The sequence below is a fragment of the Anser brachyrhynchus genome (assembly GCF_964034855.1).
Source record: "Anser brachyrhynchus genome assembly, chromosome: 4".
Lineage (NCBI taxonomy): Eukaryota > Metazoa > Chordata > Aves > Anseriformes > Anatidae > Anser > Anser brachyrhynchus.
This window is the reverse complement of record NC_137698.1, coordinates 39,975,962-39,997,392: the sequence shown is the minus strand read 5'-3', so window position 1 is coordinate 39,997,392 and position 21,431 is coordinate 39,975,962. Positions and strand designations below refer to the sequence as shown.

The 21,431-nt window shown below is 35.1% G+C and overlaps 2 protein-coding genes across 3 annotated transcripts in view; one reads left to right on the top strand and one right to left on the bottom strand.

Annotated features, from left to right (window-relative positions):
- LOC308194888 (uncharacterized protein) overlaps positions 1-1,292 on the bottom strand; it is a 48,871-nt gene extending 47,579 nt beyond the window's left edge. Inside the window, exon 1 of one of the 2 annotated variants that reach the window (XM_080591438.1) lies at positions 246-1,292. Coding sequence is in view for 1 of the 2 variants with exons in the window: in XM_080591437.1 (XP_080447563.1) it covers positions 1,120-1,208 (89 nt within the window). In the remaining variant the exon portion in view is untranslated. The remainder of the gene's footprint in view (positions 1-245) is intronic. The other variant, XM_080591437.1, reaches the window with a different exon arrangement.
- The window catches only part of LOC308194886 (uncharacterized protein), a 705,306-nt gene that overhangs the window by 333,500 nt on the left and 350,375 nt on the right, over positions 1-21,431 (top strand). The gene's annotated exons all lie outside the window — the stretch shown is intronic.

Here is a 21,431-nt window from a genome sequence, read left to right as displayed (position 1 = left end):
TCCTAGCACTCTTGTAAGCTTTGTCACTATTACATACTACCAACAAAATGCAAAGAAGGCACAAAATTGCAAATTTTATCCCCTGTCCCAAAGCTCAAAAACAAACAAACAAAACAACAGGTGTTGCCCTTGTCAAGGAATATTCTTTAAACTTCATATTTTACAGTATTTTTTTTTCTAGACAAAACGGTAAAAGTTGTAAGCTATAACAGTGCAGAGGCAAATGAACACAGCTGCGTCCTGACCTCCAGCAAGCCCTCTCTCTGAGCATCCCTTCTGCGTATTTTCAAACCTTGTCTTTTCACCTGCACTAACTTCCCCCCTGCTCCTGCCATTTTAACCTATTTGAAGCTTTTAATCCTCATGTATGAAAGACCCTGAAACCTGACTACATTTCTGTCAGGAACTCCTTCATTCTCTTCTGCTTCATTTGTCTACTCCTACCAAACTAATCTTTTCAAACAACTTTGTACCTTCTTCACATTCTTGTCTTTGCGTCTCGCGTGTCATTTAAAAGTACAACTATTTTTCTCTAAAGGTATTGGTTCCATTTACAAAGTGTTGTTAAATCTATATGTACAGAGATACCTATATAATATGTATGTATATAGAAAGACATTATTTTTCAGGAACTATCCGTCTCCTGTAGTCTCAATGCATTATGTTTGAACGATTGATAGGCTTACAGGTATACTCCTGGACAAAAACTTTGCCTCCCCCCAGTTTGCGCAGAAATAAAATGCCGCTTGCATTCAACTGATAATTATATACTGAATTCAGAAGTAATCTACCCAATGTGCCCTAGAAATTATTCATGAAAAGGATTATTCATGTATTGCCCTAACATTTGTCACTCACTGAAAACTGATGCCTGACTTAAATGAAATTATTGATTTGCTATCCTGAAATTTAATTTTTCTCAAAAGTACATAACCCCATTCATAGAAAGTTTGAGCTTTAATCAGCAGTTAGTTCACCCCTGCTCATCTGTCATTCTATCATTCAAAGACATATGAAGACGAAGACGTTATATTTTCAAGAACCCTTGAGAAGAACACTACCATGATTTTGAGAGTCCTCTCCACAGAGCAGGTTTTAACTGAGTGAAAAATCATGTACCTGTCAGGAGATCTCTGGGTTGGTTGAGAATATGCTTCAGCAAAACACCCAGTAACGGTCCCGTTCAAGAAACTACCAAGAAAACACATGAAAAATCTGGAGCACACAGTTAGGTTCCACTGATGTCTGCACAGAGCAAAATCATTTTATGAGCAGAAATATATTTCTATACAGGACTAATACAGGACTAACTCTATGACACTGCTGTTGTTAGTGACTTACTAGGTACTGAAGGAAACTAATGACTTTGTGTTTAAAACTTGCCTTTTATTTTAGGTGTCTAATTTCAAACTCTATAAGCAGACCAATACATGCATGACATTTAATTCTCTGTACAGGAAACCTAGATACCTTGGGCTTTGTAAAAAAATTAAAACTAATATTATCTGTAGCATTTTCCCTGAAACTGTGGTCTCATATGCATCAGAACTGGACAGCCTGGTTGCAGAGTGCTGTGGCTTTTTCTGTGTATACCTCCAGTTTCTACCAACAGAAACATAGCATAACAGAGAATGGGAAAAACATTATACCCAGCCATGGAGTTGGACCAGGATCAAGGCTCATACTGAAGTGAAAAGCTCTGCATACCTTGCAGAGTGCAGCTTAGTTGAGTTTACTTTTGAAGAAGATTGTAGAAATCTCAGAGATGGTGAACACATGGTGCCCTGGAAATCAGCTCTAGATAATTACCCACAGGGGAAGGGTCATTTCAGGAGCAAGGGAGACAGATGAAAGTGTTTTCCTTTAATGACTTACCTTAATCTGTGCTTGCCAGATCATTCAGATCATAGGCTATGGTTAGCAAACATGATTTATTTTGTCTCCAAGCCAGACTCTGATAGTTGATTTAACAGAGTGTGTGTTACAGTCAGCCGTTCACCTCAGAGCAAAGAAAACTTACAAAAACTCATCTGCTTTGGGATGTTCTCATTCTGCTTATAGACCAAGGGTTTCTGGATCAGTAAACTGTCTATAATGGTAAAACAGTAGCATTCACCAAACAAGGAACTTACTCACCAAGTGCATATATGCCATTATAGCTTTGAAAATAAACCTTTGATACTCATTTAATATATTTCCTTCCTATGAATATTTGCTCTGTGGCAATGCTTATTTCCATTATTGCCTTGTAAATGCTGTTTCCTTTACCATGTTATTAAAAGTGCAGATTAAATTTATTCATATAAGAAATTTCCATTTCTTTTCAATTTAAACTCAAAAGATAGCTTGTTTAACCAAGTAATAAAATTAATTTCCAGGTTAACCAGCAGCTTTTTTTATTGGCATTCTATAGTAGGACAAAATCATAAATTAAAATTATACTAATAAAATTACCCAACACCAGTACACTTCCTTAATGTATCTTCATCTGTTCCCAGACACAGACTCCCAGGTACTAAGCTTCCACAGTCATATTATTCAATGAAAATTAGCAACATATATGGAAATGTCTTCAGTTCCTACCTGGCAATTGACAGACATTCTGATTCTGAGTGGATCCATTAACAATGTACAATGATCTATGAAATCAGTTTCTGGTACATATATATATAAATATACACAAAATAATGAAAAATAATCAGTGTAATTTGAAAACATTTAAAAACAACAACAAAAACAAACTCTGCCTAGATTAAAAGGATGTATGAATACTATAAATTAAGCTAATGGTGAGTTTAGGCTTTATATCATCCATGTCTTCAGTTTGATCCATAGTTCTCCGAGTTCTGGATTTCAGAATTGCCCACTAGTCAGACAGTCAGTGCAGGGAGAGCAATGCAGAACAAAAATATGACTGTCATGAGCAAACAGTACAGAAATTCCTCCTTGATGCTTTTTCTGTTGATTGCTCCCCAAGCATAAGCCAAATTGCAAATTCCTTTCCAGTTCCATTAAATGTAAATCACAGTTCCCCGTGAATTCCTTTGTCCTGGTTTCAACTGGGATAGAGTTAATTTTCTTCCTAGTAACTGGTATGATGCTGTGTTTTGGGTTTAGGATGAGAATAATGCTGATAACACACTGATGTTTTAGTTGTTGTAGAGCAGCATTTACAAAGAGTCCAAGACTTTTCAGCTTCTCACACCACCCTGCTAAGAAGGAGACAGGATACACAAGTAGCTGGGAGGGTACGGAACCAGGACAGCTGATCCAGACTAGCCAAAGGGATGTGCCATACCATATTGTGTTATGCTGAACAATAAAACGAGCTGAGTTGGCCAGGGTGTGGCAGGCAGCAGCAGCCTGGGGAGCGGCTGGGCATCATTCAGCAGGCGGTGAGCAACTGCACTGTGCATCACTTGCTTTGTATATTCTTCTATAATTTTTTATCATTATTTTCCCTTCCTTTTCTGTCCTGTTAAACTGTCTTTATCTGAACCCACGAGTTTTTCCCTTCTTATTTTTATTTTGATTCTTTCCTCCATCCCACTCAGGTGGCAGGGGGGATGTAAGAGAATGCCTATGTGGTAGATTAAATCTGCCAGATTAAACCACAACATCCTTGGAGCTTCAGGCTATCACCAGCTTCAACCCTACAGCAGCAGGTTATCAGGTGTAGAGGTCAAAGCCTAGCACTTAAATATCTAATACATCTAATGTATATAGGCAGACGGTATAGGCACAAGCCAAAGAGATATGAATACAGTTACATCACTTACCTTTCTGTGTGTCTTGAAATGTTCTTCAAAAGAAAAACAAACAAAAACGGGAGAGGGAAACATGGATACCACAGAAGCTTAAGTAGATAAACTCATAAACTAATATCAGGACTCTGCTTTTATGTTTCTTTCCTTTTTTTTTTTTTAACTGCATCAGATAAGGACATCAGTGATTTTCCACACACAAGCCAAATGCTTGCTGATTAGGACACTTGTACATATTCTGAAGGATTGGCTGGAAAAGAAGGAAACCGAAGGAAGGGAAGAATTTCTGATGTAGCCTAACATGAAATCATTTACCACTTACTTCACATATTCAATTTATCTGAAGAAAATGAACAGTGACTCATTATTCCTAATGATAAATTATTCTGTAATACTGAAAGAAAAACTTTAAAGCACAGGTAGGTAATTATTCCTTAAAAGCAATCCAGACTTACATTTAAAAATGACAGCTTTAATCAAGTGTATTCTCCGTAAGTGAAAAAAAGTGGTGAAAAAGTGCCACAAACTGTGAAAGGAAAATGTGATAGAAGATATTCAGTACCATTTCCATTTTATCAATTTCTAGGTCAGTTGTTTGTCCTTTAAAAGTGTCAAAGCAAGACAAACGTTCATAACTGTAGTCTTTTAAAATAATATGTTACATTTGAAACCTGAAGTATGCTTTATTCTAGCTTTCCAGATTATTTTGAAGAATGAATTTTTTTCTAACATAAGGAGAGAATTTTAAAATAAAAATCAGAATCCTCAGGAACTGTGGCTTTGACATACTTATTTCATACACTGCAGCAGCAAGATCACTGGTGATCTTATACTTTCAGGGCAAAGGATTTAGAAAATGAGTCACTGCTACCTGCTTCTTTAATTTATGCTTCTGCCATTCGTTCTATATGCTATTCAAGAGTTTTCATCCATTTAAGGAAATAACTCTGTCTGGGATCACTAAAAAAATTGGTAATTTGAGATTTATTAATTCTTCGCAGGAATTTCCTTCACTTGCACAGGAACAAGTTAGTTTAAGTCCTGAAACAAACTGGAGAAAACACAGAAGTTTCTTACTGAGGTAGAAGAAAATTTTCTTTCACCCATGCTAGGCATTCATGAAGCCAAACAAGGTTAGGCTGTCACTAAAAAAGGCAGGTTCTGCTTTGAAAAACCTGAACACACATTTCTGAAAGATGAATATATTTTGAGTGTGGTAATTCAAGCCACTCAGAAAAAAAAACAGGTGCTACATAGTGATAGTTTTCTAGTCATGGTATTAGCACATGCCTAGTTCCTTAAGGATTAATGAGACCCTTGAGAATTAATAAGTCTTTCCATGTAGTATTAAGCAACCTTACTCTCACAGATGCTGAATGTTCTATTGACCTTACAGAAATGCTCAGCTTCTTTCAGCATTTCATATTATTCATTTTAACTATCTTCATACCATATATTTAATAAATACCTATATTCAAAGGCACGTTTTCAACAGCATGACCTTTTTCTATATTTTCTTCCATGATGATCAACAGATTTAGTTGGCCTTTCTCAGGAGGGAATTAACAAATTGGATGACTACTTTTCTCCTACTATTCTTTTTCGTGCAAAACTGATCCATTCATCCAGTTTAACTGTTCCTAAAGGATTAACTCAACACAAGGTATCATCACAAAGTTGTACTGGGTTCACACGGAAAGGTCTTGGTAGCAGGGGGGCTGCAGGGGTGGTCTCATGAGCCAGGAACTGCCCCATGTCAGATCAGAGCCAGCTCACACTGGCTCCAAAAGGGACCCACTGCTGGCCAGAGCTGAGCCAGTGAGTGACTCTGGTTGGGCCTCTGTGAAAGCAGAATTAAGAAAGGGGAGAAACAAACAAACAAACAAAAAACCATGCACAACAGCAGCTGGGAGTGAGAAGAGAGAAAATGTTAGAGAAACAGCCCTGAAGACACCTAAGCAGGGTGGATGGGTGCAAGGTATTTTTAGTTTGCTTTTGGTTTCTCACTGCTGTAGTCTGCTAGTGATAGGCAGTTATACTAACAATTATATTAATCTCCCTATGCTGACTGAGCCTGCTTTACCCCTGACAGCAATTGGTGAACCATCTCCCTTGTCCTCATCTCAACCCTTGAGCCCTTTCCCATCATATTTTCTCCCCCTCTTCCTTTGAGGAGGGAGAGTGAGAGAGTGGATGTTGCAGAGTTTTACCTGCCCATCAGGGTAAAAACACCACAGAAGTACATACTAAGCTTATTTTACCTCACTCTTTATGAAGCAATAGGTCCATGTAACAATAAAACTTTAGTATCTGACTTGAGTTGAAGATGATTTTCACAAGGAAAAAAAGTACATTGCAGAGTAGGGTAGGCCAAGTAACACAAAAGCCACCTTTTAATCTCTCCGAAGAGTTCTGTAATAAGAGAAACGTAGACAGAGACAGATGTTGGGATTTTCATTGCTGGACAGAAAGAGGACAAAAGTAAACACTATTTTATATTACTTTACATTACTTTTTCCATTGATCAATCTATTAACCACTGACTTAAGCAGTGAATTTATAACAAAAAACAAGGTTGCATAATAATAATTAAGGTTGCATAATAATAATTAAGGTTGCAAAATTAATTATTAATTTCATATAAAATATCATGCATCACAGACTCCACACTCAGTCTATGTCTATGCATAATGTAACAAACGCATGGATCCTGAAACTGACATGCTCCTCCAACCCAGATGTGAAAGACATCAAGGAGGGCTATAACTAATTAATTGATATTGTAGTATGATATTTCTGTGCCATAAGACAATAATTAACAGTAACAGGGATAACTGCCAATATAATAATTTGCATTAAATGAGCAAATAAATTACACACATAAAGTTAGGAAATAATTTTGCCCTTATATATTAAACCAAGCCAAAATTACTTTGTTTCAAGCAGAAAAAAACAACAAAATAAACATTTTGATCAGTTTTAAAAATCAGCATGTTGGAAAAAAAAAAGTGTTAAATTGCAAGCTTGATTTTTTTTTTTTTTATAAACAAGACAGCTAGAAACATTCTGCCACCTATTTTAACTTCTGATAATAAACTGGGCATCAAAGATGTCAAAGTTGGCAGAACAAGAGATCCTAACAAGAACAGCTAAAAGGTCAAAACTGAGCCATCTGTCTTAACACAGAATTAAAAGAATATTTGATGAAAGCTGCTAACACCAACATATAGGAGTCTTTGTATCTTTCCTACACTGAAAGGAAAGAATAAATAAAATTATATTAAAATTGTCAGTTTAGGCAGAGTTCCCTGAATGTGCTTTATTGCAGTTTTTCACTGGGTTTTTGGTTAGTGTCTTCTTTTGAATGAAAAACACACTCAGTTCTCCAAATCAGTTGGGCCTGATAGTTCATGCTAAACTGAATGGTTTGTGAATAATGCGTTGCTAATAACTAGAACAAGTAACATTCAAACACAGAAATGATATATGGTCTATTAAAAAATCTTTTAAAATCCTGCTAAATAGTACGGAACATGAATTTGCCAGCCATTCTAGACTGCTAAAGCAGTCACATTGAATGATTAGTATATTTTTTTCTTTCATTCCATTATCCTATTTCAATATATTATCATCTACAAATGTGCTCAAAGAAAAAGAAATCACGTCTGCAAACAAACGGAATTTGCACTAATATGCATCAACTCAAGGAGAAACAAATCTAGTTTTTTCTGGATCTGAACACAAGACACTATTTTTTTAGTGCCATTCATCAAACCTGGCTTTTTCAGAATGGGATTCTGGCAACCTGTTCTTGTGGAAGAGGGTGCAGTGGCAGCTGTAGTTATAGGCAGGGTGACATTTATGGGGCATGAAAAGACAACAGCAGAATAGCTCTCTCATAAGGCTATTTTCCAGAAAGCTCAGGGGAATGCTTGTGACCAAAAACACATTCAAAGGACAGCAGAAGAAACATGCTGTTCTCATTCTGCTCCATGTCAAGCAACATGCTAGATCTCAGTTTCATCGTTCTTTCTCCATAGCTGATCACCCAGAGAAGTTTCTCTTGCCCTATCACCAAGCACAACTGTGACACTCTACAGATGAAGTTGAAATAAGTTGTTTCATCTTTAAGATGGCAAGAAAAAATCTTATCAGTTTTTTTCTGTCATCCAGAACTGTGGTATCATCACCAATATGCTACCCTGTGAAAACATTTGCCTACCATCAAGTTAAGTAACAGTAGCTTTCCTTTCTGCATTTTAAGATTCTTTGGAGTATAAGACAGCTGTCATTAAAATTACTCTAGATCCTACCCACAGCTACATCTCAGAGTTTAAAACTGGGATCAAAATATGATTGACTATATTAAAAATGAGCTAAAGCCATCTTAATCCATCTTTGTTATTACTATACCTTTTTTTCCTTTTTTTTAACACTGCAGTGCTAAAACATGATTTATTCAATTTAGAACTATTGTACAGCTTAGAGATGTATTTTGAATCACAGGAATGTGTTAATTAACAAGAACTTTAATAAAAAGCTGAAAGTATCATTCTTTTTTAATTTTTGACATTTGACAGAAATTGAAACACACAACTAAGGATAGCATATTTCACAGAATATATATTAATCTAACACAAAATACCATGTTGTCATAAAGACTGCAGAGTATTATGAGATCCTTTTCCTCAGCTATTTTCCAGTTGTTGTGGCACCATACCAACTGAAAAACCTTTCAAGTGCTACAGTATAAAAAAACCATAGGTAATGTAATTTTATATGAACTCTTTCTAATATTTATTGAGACATTAATTTTCTTAGATAAATCTCATTATGTTCTATAATTTTTGTTGTAGTTACCTAGTTTCAACAGCTTTATGCTCCAAGATCATGAACTATAATCTTTATAGTTATTTAAATACATTAGTTATCTAAATATCTAAATATGCAAATAGTTCTATGAAAGCCAGACTATGTTACATTTTGCTAACTGACATTGATTATTCTATGAAATGTCCTATGTTAAATTTGCAAGTCCTCCCATATTAGCACATATCTCACAGTTTTTTTCAATGTTTTACAAAGGATTCTTCTACTGTTGTTGCATTTCTCAAAATGGTTTAATAATATCTATGGAATAAATATTCTCCCAGATTAAGGTTTGCTGGAGTAATTTGGTTAGGGCATCTGGATTAATCTCTACTAAATTCTATTAAGCCTTTTCTTAAGGGCAATGTTTTTATATAATAAAATCCTGTAAACACAAGGTCAGGCAGTGAACCATGTCTAAGCTACACAAAATTAAATTCAGGGAAGACTACATGCAGGGTTTTCCTTTACGCTCATCTAATCCCTGCTTAAATCATGGTCAAAGCTGCAGAGGAAATACTTGGTGGACTTTCGTCCTGACATGCTTGTACAGCAAAAACAAAAAGGGATCTCATCTAACCAGCCATGATGGGATACCAGATGTTGGAGAAAACCCCCTTTCAGCCCTGTCAGAGTCCAATACTCTTCAATCAGGTTCTTTTAGATATTCCATGTGTGAAGGGTAAAATGTTTAACACCAACAAAGTTGATGTTAGTCTTGCATTGCATTTCTAATTTAGCTGTGTGACACAAAATATACTGAAATCCCAGTAAAAATGTAAATTGTTACACTTACTTTGCTTTAGCTGTGGTCAGTCACACCCGGCTTTGTTCCCTGAGCTTGATAGGCACATCAACCTTGCCCTTCTCCACTGATCCTTCTTCAATTTAGAGGTTCATTGGTCACAAGCCTTTAAATCACAATTCCGTGAAGAAAACTACAGAACTACAGAGTAGGACAGTGGTTGCTGACATATCTTTCTTTGAGAGGGGTGTAGAGAGCAGAACTAACAAAACTAACTGAAAGGTGCACAGTTTTTGAGGTCACCTCTATGGTCTCAAAAAAATCAGAAAATACTAACTTAGAAAAGTAAAATAAATATGCTAGGCATTAATACAAAGGGTTTTTTTTTGTTGTTTTTTTTTTTTTACTATTTGAATATACTTTCTAAAATACTTAACATTAACACTAATGATCAACTGCTGTGAGGTCAGTAGCTATAACACAAGAAATCTCAAAAACAGTGCCTAAAGCTTTTTGCTTATCTTTATCTCTTTGTTCTTTGCTCTGCCTTCATTAGTCCTCTGTTGCCTTTGACAATAAAAGCATTTAATGAGACTGGCGTTTTCACAGTGATGGTACTAATCCTACCTAGAAACAATCCCCTGTTTTTGAAAGTCTCAGAGTAAGAGCCATCACAGTCCTCAGAAACAGCCCTTTGAACCATATAGCTAACCCAGAATAGCAGTGTGCTCTAGTCCTACTACATGAGCAGCATATCAAAAAAAAGAACAACAACAACAAAAAACCTTCCATATTTAAAATTCTTCATTTTAATAGTGGCTTTCCTGGATGAATCAAAGAACTCGGCTGTTTTTCTCATACATGCCATACTTGGCACAAGTGAAAAGGGCATTGTGAACTGGCAAAGAGCAACATCAGATTTTTTCTCCTGTATGTTCAATAGCTAATTAAAATAAGCATGACTGACTGAAATAACCATGAGAATCTAAACTTGAAAATTCTTCTGAAGATTCAAAACAAAATGCTTTAGGAAAGACTTTCCTTACATTTGTTCATTTCTTTAAACAAATATCCAAAACAGTCATTCAAAATGATCTTCATTTATCTTTTTAAAGTTTTTTCCTATTCATGACAATGAGTATTAAAAAAAATGAGGTCTTACCTGCTGAACTGGCAGAAATACTTTGTCCATTTTAAGAAAACTTGTAATGGTGAAACAAAAGAATTACAAAGCTTTGCTCAAAGTTTCCCAGTTCTACTTTTTCTGATTTTCTAATAGTGGAAAATAAAATAAAATAAAATAAAATAAAATAAAATAAAATAAAATAAAATAAAATAAAATAAAATAAAATAAAATAAAATAAAATAAAATAAAATAAAATAAAATAAAATAAAATAAAATAAAGCTACTGTTGTACAGTAAATAAATTGGCAAAATGCACTTTGATCTAATGAATAGTTCATGCTGTTTTAAAAGGTAAGTATATTCAACACCACTAAACAATGTATTACCTGCACTAGAAATTAGATTGCAAAGCATTTGTCCATTGGAAGCTGTGGACCTTTGCTTAACTAACGGTTTTGAAATTTTGGTCTTGAGCAGTCCCTCTTACTCCAACACAGAGACATAACAGCCATAGTTCATCTAGAAAGAAAGGTATCTGGGGAAAAGTGCATTTTGAGCATTAGTATTCAAATATAGAAGAAATATCTGGGAGCTCCCTTGTTATAACTACAGTCAAAATTTTCTTACCTGTTTTTCAGGGAGAAGGGAGTGAATACATTCATTCACAGGTGCAATGCTCGTTTCAGCAAGAGGTGAGAGCTGTGTCTAGTGGCCTCTCAGCAGGAAGGCTATTCTAAGACAATTTAATGTGGAATGTATCATGGGATGATCAAATACTTGCACTTTTTGTGGTGCTACTCAAGTTACTTTTTTTTTTTTTTTTTTTTGCATCCACAGGGAGAGAAAAATTGAGGTTAATATCTCTACGTCTAATACCAAAGATGAGGTTCTTTGCTATTAACTGAATTTTTCTGAAAATTCTACATTAGAAGGTAGGTTTGGAGAGCAGTCATAGAATCATAGAATTATAGAATCATAGAATGGCCTGGGTTGAAAAGGACCTAAAAGATCATCTAGTGTCAACCCCCCTGCTCTGGGCAGGGTTACCAACCACTAGAGAAGGCTGCCCAGATCTGCATCCAGCCTGGTCTTGAATGCCTCCAGGGATGGGGCATCCACAACCTCTCTGGGCAACCTGTTCAACTGCCTCACCACCCTCTGAGTGAAAAACTTTCTCCTAATTTCCAACCTAAATCTCCCCTGTCTTAGTTTAAAACCATAACTTCCTCCATTGGCAAATAAAGGAAGTACATGGAAAAAATCATACATCCTTTAGCATAGTATGATATTTTGAACGAAACCTGAGTTATCCAAGAAATATATTTTGTTTGTAAAACAGTTAGCAGATATATTTTTGATAAAGCTATATCTCCTGCATGATACACTGAGGAGATAGACTTCTCTCCTGAGGCTGGAAAGAAGTCTACCTTTTAGCAACATATGAGTATTTGGTCCACCCAGATGCACAGAATCCTTAGTAAAATCAGAAATCTCTTAAGAGAAGGAATCTCCTAAAACACTAACAGCCAAAGCTGGAATCTAATTTCTGTAACTGTGAGGGAATAAATTTCCCTTTGTTCCCATGTCCAAGGTGTCTACAACACTGGTAGCAGAATTGAGGAAAGAAAAGTTACTGGTTGAAAGGAGAGAGGACCACCTTTGCAGGAGATAAAATATGATCACAGGTTTTTGGTTTTGTTTTCTTTTCTTTTTTATAACCTAAAACAGACATAACGTAAAACTGACAGAAACAACAGCAAAACAATATTTGAAAGGTACAAGCTATTGCCAAACAATTCCTTGATATGTTGAAAAAAAAATAAATCTTTCAAGACTGATTAAACCTTGCATTTTCCCACCTCTCAGACAGCAAGGATGAGTCCAAAACTGCCATTTTTATATTTTCCATAGATGGAATTGTGCAAATAATTAGAAGACATTTTAAGCTGATTAAAATATGTATTTTATGCAACACCCACACAAGGAGAAAACTTTGCTTCAGGAGAAAAAGGGCAATTCAGCTGAAGGCTGTTTTTATCTGTGTAGCATGAGTTGGCAACAGTCTTTGATCCATACCCTTAGGGCAAATTTGACATCTATTTCACTCTAGGCAAGCACAGATCTTTTGAAGGATATCTCTATATAATGACTGACTGACTGCAAGAAGGCATGTCATTGTCCTCCTCTGCCTCTTCAGATTTGATTTGCAAGCCAGGTGAATCTCATGACATGTCACCTAGTAAATCAAGCAGAGAAGAGATGCCTGAAATAGTCCCCATCATGCTGACAACATAAAATCATGATGATGACTGATTCTGAGAATCTGAGAGAAACTCAGCTTACCCCTACATTCATTTCAGAATAGGGCAGCATTTTGGAATAAAATTCAGTCTTTCAAATAGCACATACAGATTCTGTGCAGAAAAAAATCCTCCAAAATTCCTTTAAATAAAACCTATTTTTCCTTATTAGTTCTCTTTTTATGTCTGTTTGCATCCACTTATTTTATTCCCCTTCAATAAAGTTTATCCTTCATGTCATATCAAGTTATAAACATTTAGTTCTACAGCCAATAGTTAAATACTAGGCCTGCTATCACACATCTAAGTTTACTTCAGAGAAGTCTGTGTGATCTGTTTCTATAAAGTGATGGATACTTTATAAGTGCCTTGGTAGATAATGAAAGTAAATCACGGACCTAAAAACTGGACAAATATCAAACATTCATAAGCTAACTGTTCCTAATTGTTACCTTAGCAAAGTTCTCACTGTGGATGTCTCTTCTGATGATTATAGGATGAAATTCTTAAAATATTTATTCTTTCATTCCATGAATTCTACAGTAGCAAAAACCAAAAATAATTTAAAAAATCTATCTATGAGGAAGAGCTAATCAATTAAGAATAAGCAAAGGATAAAATATTTCTGTAGATAAGCAATCCACAGCAAATAAAACCTGCCCTTTCCCCATGTGATTTGATTCACTAAGCATCTGAACATATTTCCACTCACAGGTCTGCTACAGCTATTTGAATTCTTTTTATCTTCCAAAGAGCAGCTGTGCAAGGCTTTGTTTTTGTGTAAAATCAGCATAAAAACAAGAAATGAGTTATCCACCTATAAATATATACTTTTTTTTTTTCTTTTGACGAACAGTAGATACTTTTCCCTAGTTCTCATAAGGAGGTAGGAATATGGCCATATATATAAACATTTTTACTTTTCTTTTGGAGGGGCAAGAATGTTGCTTGTCCCAGCTTAATTGTACTGAACTTTATGTTTTTCCAAAACTGAAAATTCATTAAATCTAGACATATTAAAGTAACATACTTGCTTTGCAGTGATGGAGTTTTATGAAGCGTCTAATAATGAATATATTACTTCATATTAAACTTACAAGAAGATATGTAATCACTTGGCACTAAAGAATACCTAGAATGTTTCTTCATGAACTTGTGCATGACGTCGACCTCTTCTTGATGTTATTTTTTCCTAACACACAATAAATAATTCCTTCAAGACGAAATCATTTACAAATATTCGGAGGTATATAGATATACGAACATACACTCACACATACACATATATATAGATACAAATATATACCTATCTATTTTGAGAAGATCCAGGTCAAGATTACAAATATGGTTAGTTATTGAATATTCAGTAGATATATATTGAAATATATTTCCAAAAATATTAATATTTACTTATATTTGAACATATTAAAAGTGTCCTTTGGGCCATCAACATACATCCTCTTATTACCTGCAGTATAATAACATATTAGAACATATTAAATGCATCCTTAGGGCTATGAACATACTGCAGGTATTAGGAGGATATATCTGCAACATCTTCTCAGGATATCCAAGACTGCATACTTAGGCTTTCTGTAAAAATAAAGGCGATAGTGTGTCCAAACTGTCAAATTATTTGGTATCAACCAAAGAGCTTGGAAAAATACTTTGTTTCAACATTCATACCATGCATCTTAGGTAAAAATGGAAGGCTAAAAACATAGAAGTAAATCAATTTCAGCAGTTTGTAAAAAAGAAAAGCCATTATCTTTTCTGTGCAATTTCAGTCAAAGAAAAATGTTTAATAGAATCCAAAGGCAATAATAAAAATCCTCATTTCACGTATCCAAATTTATTAACTTCATTTTTTATTCTTCTAAAATTTGATAACTCATTGAAGTCCGTGAAGCAATAGGGATTCTCTCTTCTTCAGTTGTAATAGAAAAAAATCTACCTTATAGAAAGACAACATATTGTTCAGTCTCTACTGTTTTGGCTAGGATATATTTTCTGTACCAGGCAATTTCAGTTGATGTTCTTAGTTCTCAAAAAAGAGATAAACCAAAGATAAAAGAGGGAAAGCCCACTCCAAAGTGAAATCTAAAGGTGGTGTTCTTGTGTTCTTGTTGTTTTTTGTTTTTGCTTTTTTTTCAGTTGTCTTCAGTAGCCATATGAGTATCTTTTTTTATGCTGTGTCCCCCAACTAAAAGTGTATCGTTCTGCTCTGAACAGCAGATTAGCAAATCCAGTGAAAGGACACCAAGTAACATCTGAAAAAGTGACAAAAATTACATAAAATAAAGATAACACTTACCCTATATGCTTCTCTTTGGGTTGTGTGGTGGGTCAACCTAGGCTAAGGTACAAAATCCCACCCATCCACTCTCCCACTTCCCCTTCTCAACAGGACAGGGATAGAAAATAAGATGGAAAAGTTCATGGGTGAAGATAGAGAGACATCACTTACAAACCACCATCACAGACAAAACAGTCTCAACCTAGGGAAAATTAATTTAATTTTCTGCCAGTTGAAGTTGATATTAACAACAGACAGTAATGACAGATAAGAATATCCATGTAATGCCTACTGAAATCAGTGATACTCTTAAAACTCTTCCTGTTCTTGACTACAATCTTAGCTAAACGACAAGCTCAAAGCTGGCCAGCACAATCAGCTCATACCATCACTATAATTTTCTCTTAACATTTATTTAGTTTATGAGAAATTAAAACCTGTCATATTGTCTTGGACACACTGGAAAATATTTAAAGTAATGAATTAGACATCTAGCCATCAAGCCTTTGGTTATACACGTACTTTTAGTTTGCTTTCTGATTTCAAAAATCTGTTTCACCCTATCACTTTTGGCAGTCTTGAAACCCTCACAAAGCTCACATGATTGTTGCATAGCAGTGATGATTTCCTTTCCTCTCCTCCCAACTTCTTGAAAAAAAAAAAAAATCACAGCTCATCAGGATTCTGCAGTCAACAAATCAAAAACCATGGAAATATACAACATAAGAGGTAGTGTCTTGTTTTGTTTTTCTCCAAATAATAAACGTCTGAGGTTTTGAACTGTCAACAATGCTAAGTGGGACAGAAAACATGGAAATGGCTGGGGAAAAGAATTGGGATAAAAATGTTTAGAGGAATGTTTCTGAGGAATTCACAAAAAATCATGAATTCCTTACACCTCATTTAATTTCTTAGGAGAGTCAAAATCTTAAGTAGTTAAAAACATTTCAACAAGATCTCCAAAATCAGAAGTCAGATAAGGCATGCAGAGTGCAGGTGTGCTGAGACAGCATGATATTGAAGAGTTTTATAGCATGCAAAACAAGCTATTGAGGAGAACAGGGAGCAAGGTAGGCTGTTAGTAAACTGCACAGTAATGTGTGTTGCTCAGCTGACATGCTAATCTATTTTCTGTCAAGAGTTCTGACAAACCTTCAAAATATTCCTGTTTGCTTTAGAAAAATGCATTACTTCTAGGTTTACCTGAAGACATGTTTAATTTGTAAAGCCCCTGATGTGTATACCCATACAGATGAGAACATAATTACCTAGAACAATTATAATCAAATACACCAAAATATAGATTGATAATATGAGGAATTAATGTTTTCCTAAAGACCTGAATTAAGACATTTATTATTCTTATTTGATTCTCTTTAAATAATTAAATAAATAAAACTCCTGAAGAATGACCCTGGAAGAGAAAGAAAGAATTTTAGGCCAAAGGATGCCTTTTTTGTTGTTGTTTTTGTGTGTAACAAAGAAATACTTAAGCTATTAATACAAGACCTTGGCAGTGGAAACATGTTGGCTTGTGTGAATTTCAATACTTATTATTTTAATGCCCTTTTGTTAACATTATTACAGACTGTGAATTCTTCCATTACTATTCACAAGTAACTGGAGATGTCAGAGTAAATGTGGGAAAGCAGGGTCAGGCTGTTAGGCCCTGAGTAACCCACAAAAGGGAGAAATTAATTATGCAAATGAAATGAAAATGAAAGCAGACACATGAACCCGTGCTATTTTTACAAAATATGGTGTTATGTTTTTTGCTAATGGTTGCAAGCCACAATAAACTCATGAATTTGTTGACCTATTTACCCATATTTTCTGCAACTTCAAGAAATAACAAGAGATACAACTGGCCACCACAACGCATTAAGTATTAGCTCTACTCATTATGGGCTATGCCAGTGCTTAGTTACAGCAAAACAGGAAAGGTATTAAGTAAATAAAATTTAAGTAGAACAATATTTTCTTTTACTCCTAACAGAATGGATTTTACTCACAAGATACATGTGAGAACAACATAAAAGTTATCATTTGAGCCTTAAACACCCGGTTGCCTTGAAAACACGTTATGGTAGACACAAAAATACAATGCTGAGGTGAATATGTATACTTCAACACCTTGCCATGTATTCTAGCACAGAGTTTTCCCAAGCAAAATAGTGAGACCATTCACTTGAGAAAAACATTACAATGGAGTGGCTCTGGCATTTGTTGAATGAACATGGATTAGCAGTTGCAAAATATTAAATTGAAAGTCATGTATAACTAAGAACAGCAAGAATCCCAGATGAGCTCATTTTTCATTAAGGTGATGTTTACACAGTCTTCCTGAAGAGCAGGGACAAGCAGCTAACCACACTGAAGTCCTCCAGTGAAAGCAAAAGGGACATGCTACTTGATGATACTGTCAGACCATAAAAAGGCAAAAATTGATGTAAACTGAAATAAAGAGTGCACCTAAGCAAGCTTCATTCCAAACATCACTACTCTATGGAGCTCCCTGTAGAAGACAAAGTCTCTTTACTGCACAACTGATAGTAGTTTCATGCTGAGAGTTGCGAAACCGGTGTAATTGCAACATGCACAGAAACACTGAAAGCACTTTATAGTCAGTACCACATATAAAACTTAGATAACTTTGAAATCAGGATTTGATAACAAGGAAAAGAAAAACAAGCAAAATGATTTTGTGGCATTGGCTATGAAACTGGTGAAGGGCCTGGAACACAAGTCTTATGAGGAGCAGCTGAGGGAACTGGGGTTGTTTAGTCTGGAGAAGAGGAGGCTCAGGGGAGACCTTATTGCTCTCTACAACTACCTGAAAGGAAGTTCTGGGGGGCTGGGGGTCAGCCTCTTCTTGCAGATAACTAGTGATAGGGCTAGAGGGAATGGCCTCAAGTTGCACCAGGGAAGGTTTTGGTTGGAAATTAGGAGAAACTTCTCAGAAAGAGTAGTCAGGCATTGGAACGGGTTGCCCAGGGAGGTGGTGGTGTCACCATCCCTAGGGGCATTTAAGGAAAGGTTGGATGTGGTGCTTAGGGACATGGTTTAGTGGCTGATAGTAGTGGTTGAGGGACAGTTGGACCAGCTGATCTTGGAGGTCTTTTCCAACCTTAATGATTCTATGATTCTACCTGTGGAGGCAAAGAGGGTCCACAAAAGGAACTAACAGAAAATATCTATGTTGTCACGAAAAATAGTTTCAAAAACACTTCTAAAGATGACTATATTGTTAAAAATATGTCTTATGGCTCAAATATACCATTCATTTTAGCTAACTTTATGGCTCTATAACACAGATTACAGACATTAAGATAGTCCTTGTATTTTCTTTACAGCCAAATGGCAAGAAATAGCCACTTTTAGGATGCAATTAATTTGGTTTCTTTTAGATATGCACTTCAGGATGCAAATAATTACCCCAGATGATACTGATTAGAACTCCACTGATTACAACAGACACTTGGAATGATTAGCTTAGAGATAGATACCATCAGAAATTAAGACATGTAAGAAATCTTATAGGAAGGCAAAAAAAAAAGCATTCTTGAATCTAAAAGACTGAATACCAACTATTAAAATTTGATGCATGGAATGAAAAAACAGCTCCTACCCAGCCAACTTTTACTGCACGTCCATGGGCTGCCTTCCCAGAAGGGTCCTTGCATGGTAGGTGGGGAAGCTGCGGCTGGAGGCAGGATGCTGTCGGACAGGCTGTAGTGAGTGATGCAGGTCTGAGCCACAATTCCTTTGAGGTTGTGTGACGACTGATCTCTGTCCCCAGACAGTTTTTTGGACCACTACACTGTTGGTTAAAAGCGAATAGCTACTGTCATTGTTTTCACATTTTTAGATCCTGAGTAAACACTAAATTCCCATTCTTGTCTGAGCTCAAGGCTGGCGGAAATATGTGTACAGGAACATCTGACACTACAAAAATTTACAGAAAAATCTGATAACACTTAATGACCTCACAAATTATATGTTCTGGTAGTAGCATAGCATAAGTACAAATTAGACATATATAAGTTCTTTCTCAAATTTGCCCTTAAGTTTTTGGTCTAGCAATTTTACCTAGACATATGTTCAAGAGAAGGATATAGTCTTTAGTGGGGTAGTCTTCCTCACTAAACAAGACTGCAGAATCAAAATTTAAAATAAGAAGGTCAGATTCTACTGTAAAACAAAATACCTCTACCCTGACCAGAGTACACTCTCGGTCTTCAACATGTATAACCACACTGTTTTTACCAAATGCATTTTTCCTATTGATTTGTCATACAAAATTGGTTGAATGTAATAATTACCAGAAAAAAAGAAGTGAGCCTTTCATAGTATATTTTCTATCACATCCCATATGCAGAAGCAATCTCCTAGCATTAATATCATTAAATTTGTATTAGTACATTATTTACTGGTAATTGGCACCTTATGAATAGCTAAGTAGAAATCAAATTTATTTTTATTTGCTAAGGCATTTAACTTACAGTATATCTGGTTAAAATGTTAGTGATCACTAAGTTTCTTAGTACTTAAGCGCTAATTGTCATTTGTTAATAATTTACTTTCCTATCACTAAGCTGTAAAAAAAAATTACATCACTTACAATGCTAAATGATGCAAAGTTATTCCATTGTTGATATAAAATTGTAGCATATTTCATGTTTGATACATTTTCTAGCATGAGGTGCATCATTTTTAGACAACTGGTTGCTGGTAATCATCATTTTTCTGATATTTTTCCAGAAAGCAGAAAAGTTTCTAAAGCAGTTTCAGAAGTAAGAAATGAGGTTTGTTGGCAGAGGCAATATCTTTTATTAGACCAGCTGATATAGTGGGGAACAATCAGGCAAGCTTTCTAGCATGCAGTCATGTAATCAATTCTTTTTGAAAAAACTACAAAAGCACAAAAGAACAGTAGAAGTTGAAATATTTTTATAGTTCATGTGTGGATTAGCAGGAATGCAATTTTGAAACTGAACAACTTTGAAAGAGGTATCTTCAATTTTCAGATTTAAGTATCTATGAAAAATAAAGATTTTATTTCTTTATTTTTAAGACTAAGGCTTCATTTCAGTTTGTATACTCTAAGTAATGCCACGGGAGGTATCCAGAATTTCAAGGTTTAAAAATAATACTCTTTACAGATATTTCATATATCTTATAAACTTCACAGAAAACATAAATTGTATAGCTGTTTTATGTGCATGTAGAAAAAAAAAAGATTATAAGAAATAGACATTTCAAGAAAAGCAAATAAAGACATCTGTGTACACACAATAGCCTCTGAATCATTTTCTATATATTGTCTTTGTCTGTAAATGACACATGAATAATTAGGGTATTTATATTCCATATGCAGAGCCATGCAGAGATCCCCTGCAATAGTATCCACATGACAGTGTCTATACAGTGACAATAACTTCATACGTATAGCAGTTTAGCTGCTTAACACAGCACTGCATCTAAACTGAGCAGCTCTGCCTCACTAGACAGCTATTTTATTAGTGATTCTAGAGCAGGTTCAACTGGAAATGACTCCTAGTGCTGTCCACAGTATGTACATTTGTCTTAATAATGCTTTTGTCCTTCAGTACTAAGCTATTCAGACTGTATAGAAACACATTTATTTCTCAAACAAGAAAACAAACAAAAAACACCTATGTAAAGTAATACTGGAGTTTCCAAGAAATTAAAGGTAACACACAACATTTATAAAGCATGTAGTAAAAATGAAAGAAATTCAGAACTAAGGTAGGCCTAAATATGCTGGTGTTAGCTTCAATATACGAAAATGTATACCACTGCTTTAGCTGTACTTTATTATGGTGTCCTGGAAGGGTCATGTGATTAGAATATTTAGGTCTCCGTGATCCAACTAATTTTAAATAATAATGCTTTCTTTAAACTTTTTTTTCTAAAGAGAACCACAACAATAAACATATCTATTCTGTCTGTAACTGTTACCTAGAACCTGAAATATCTCCCAAAAGCAGGACTAAATCCCAGATAGCTTTATCTCTATATCACACTCTTATCCAATCAATAGCTGCACACCCAATGGGAAAGATTCATTTTTTTATAAATGGTCTACTGAAAAAGTGACTCATTCAGGTTGTTACATAAACAATGGATAAATTTATACTTTCCATACAAGAACTATGGCATAGTCACATAAAAATATCAGGTAACAAATTCAAAATGAATTAATGAAAACGTATCTTCAAACAACTTTCAATTAAGCTTGTGAGTCCTTGCCATAGGATTTAGTGATCATTAGAAGTTTACAGGGGTTGAAAAAAGTTACAACAAATAA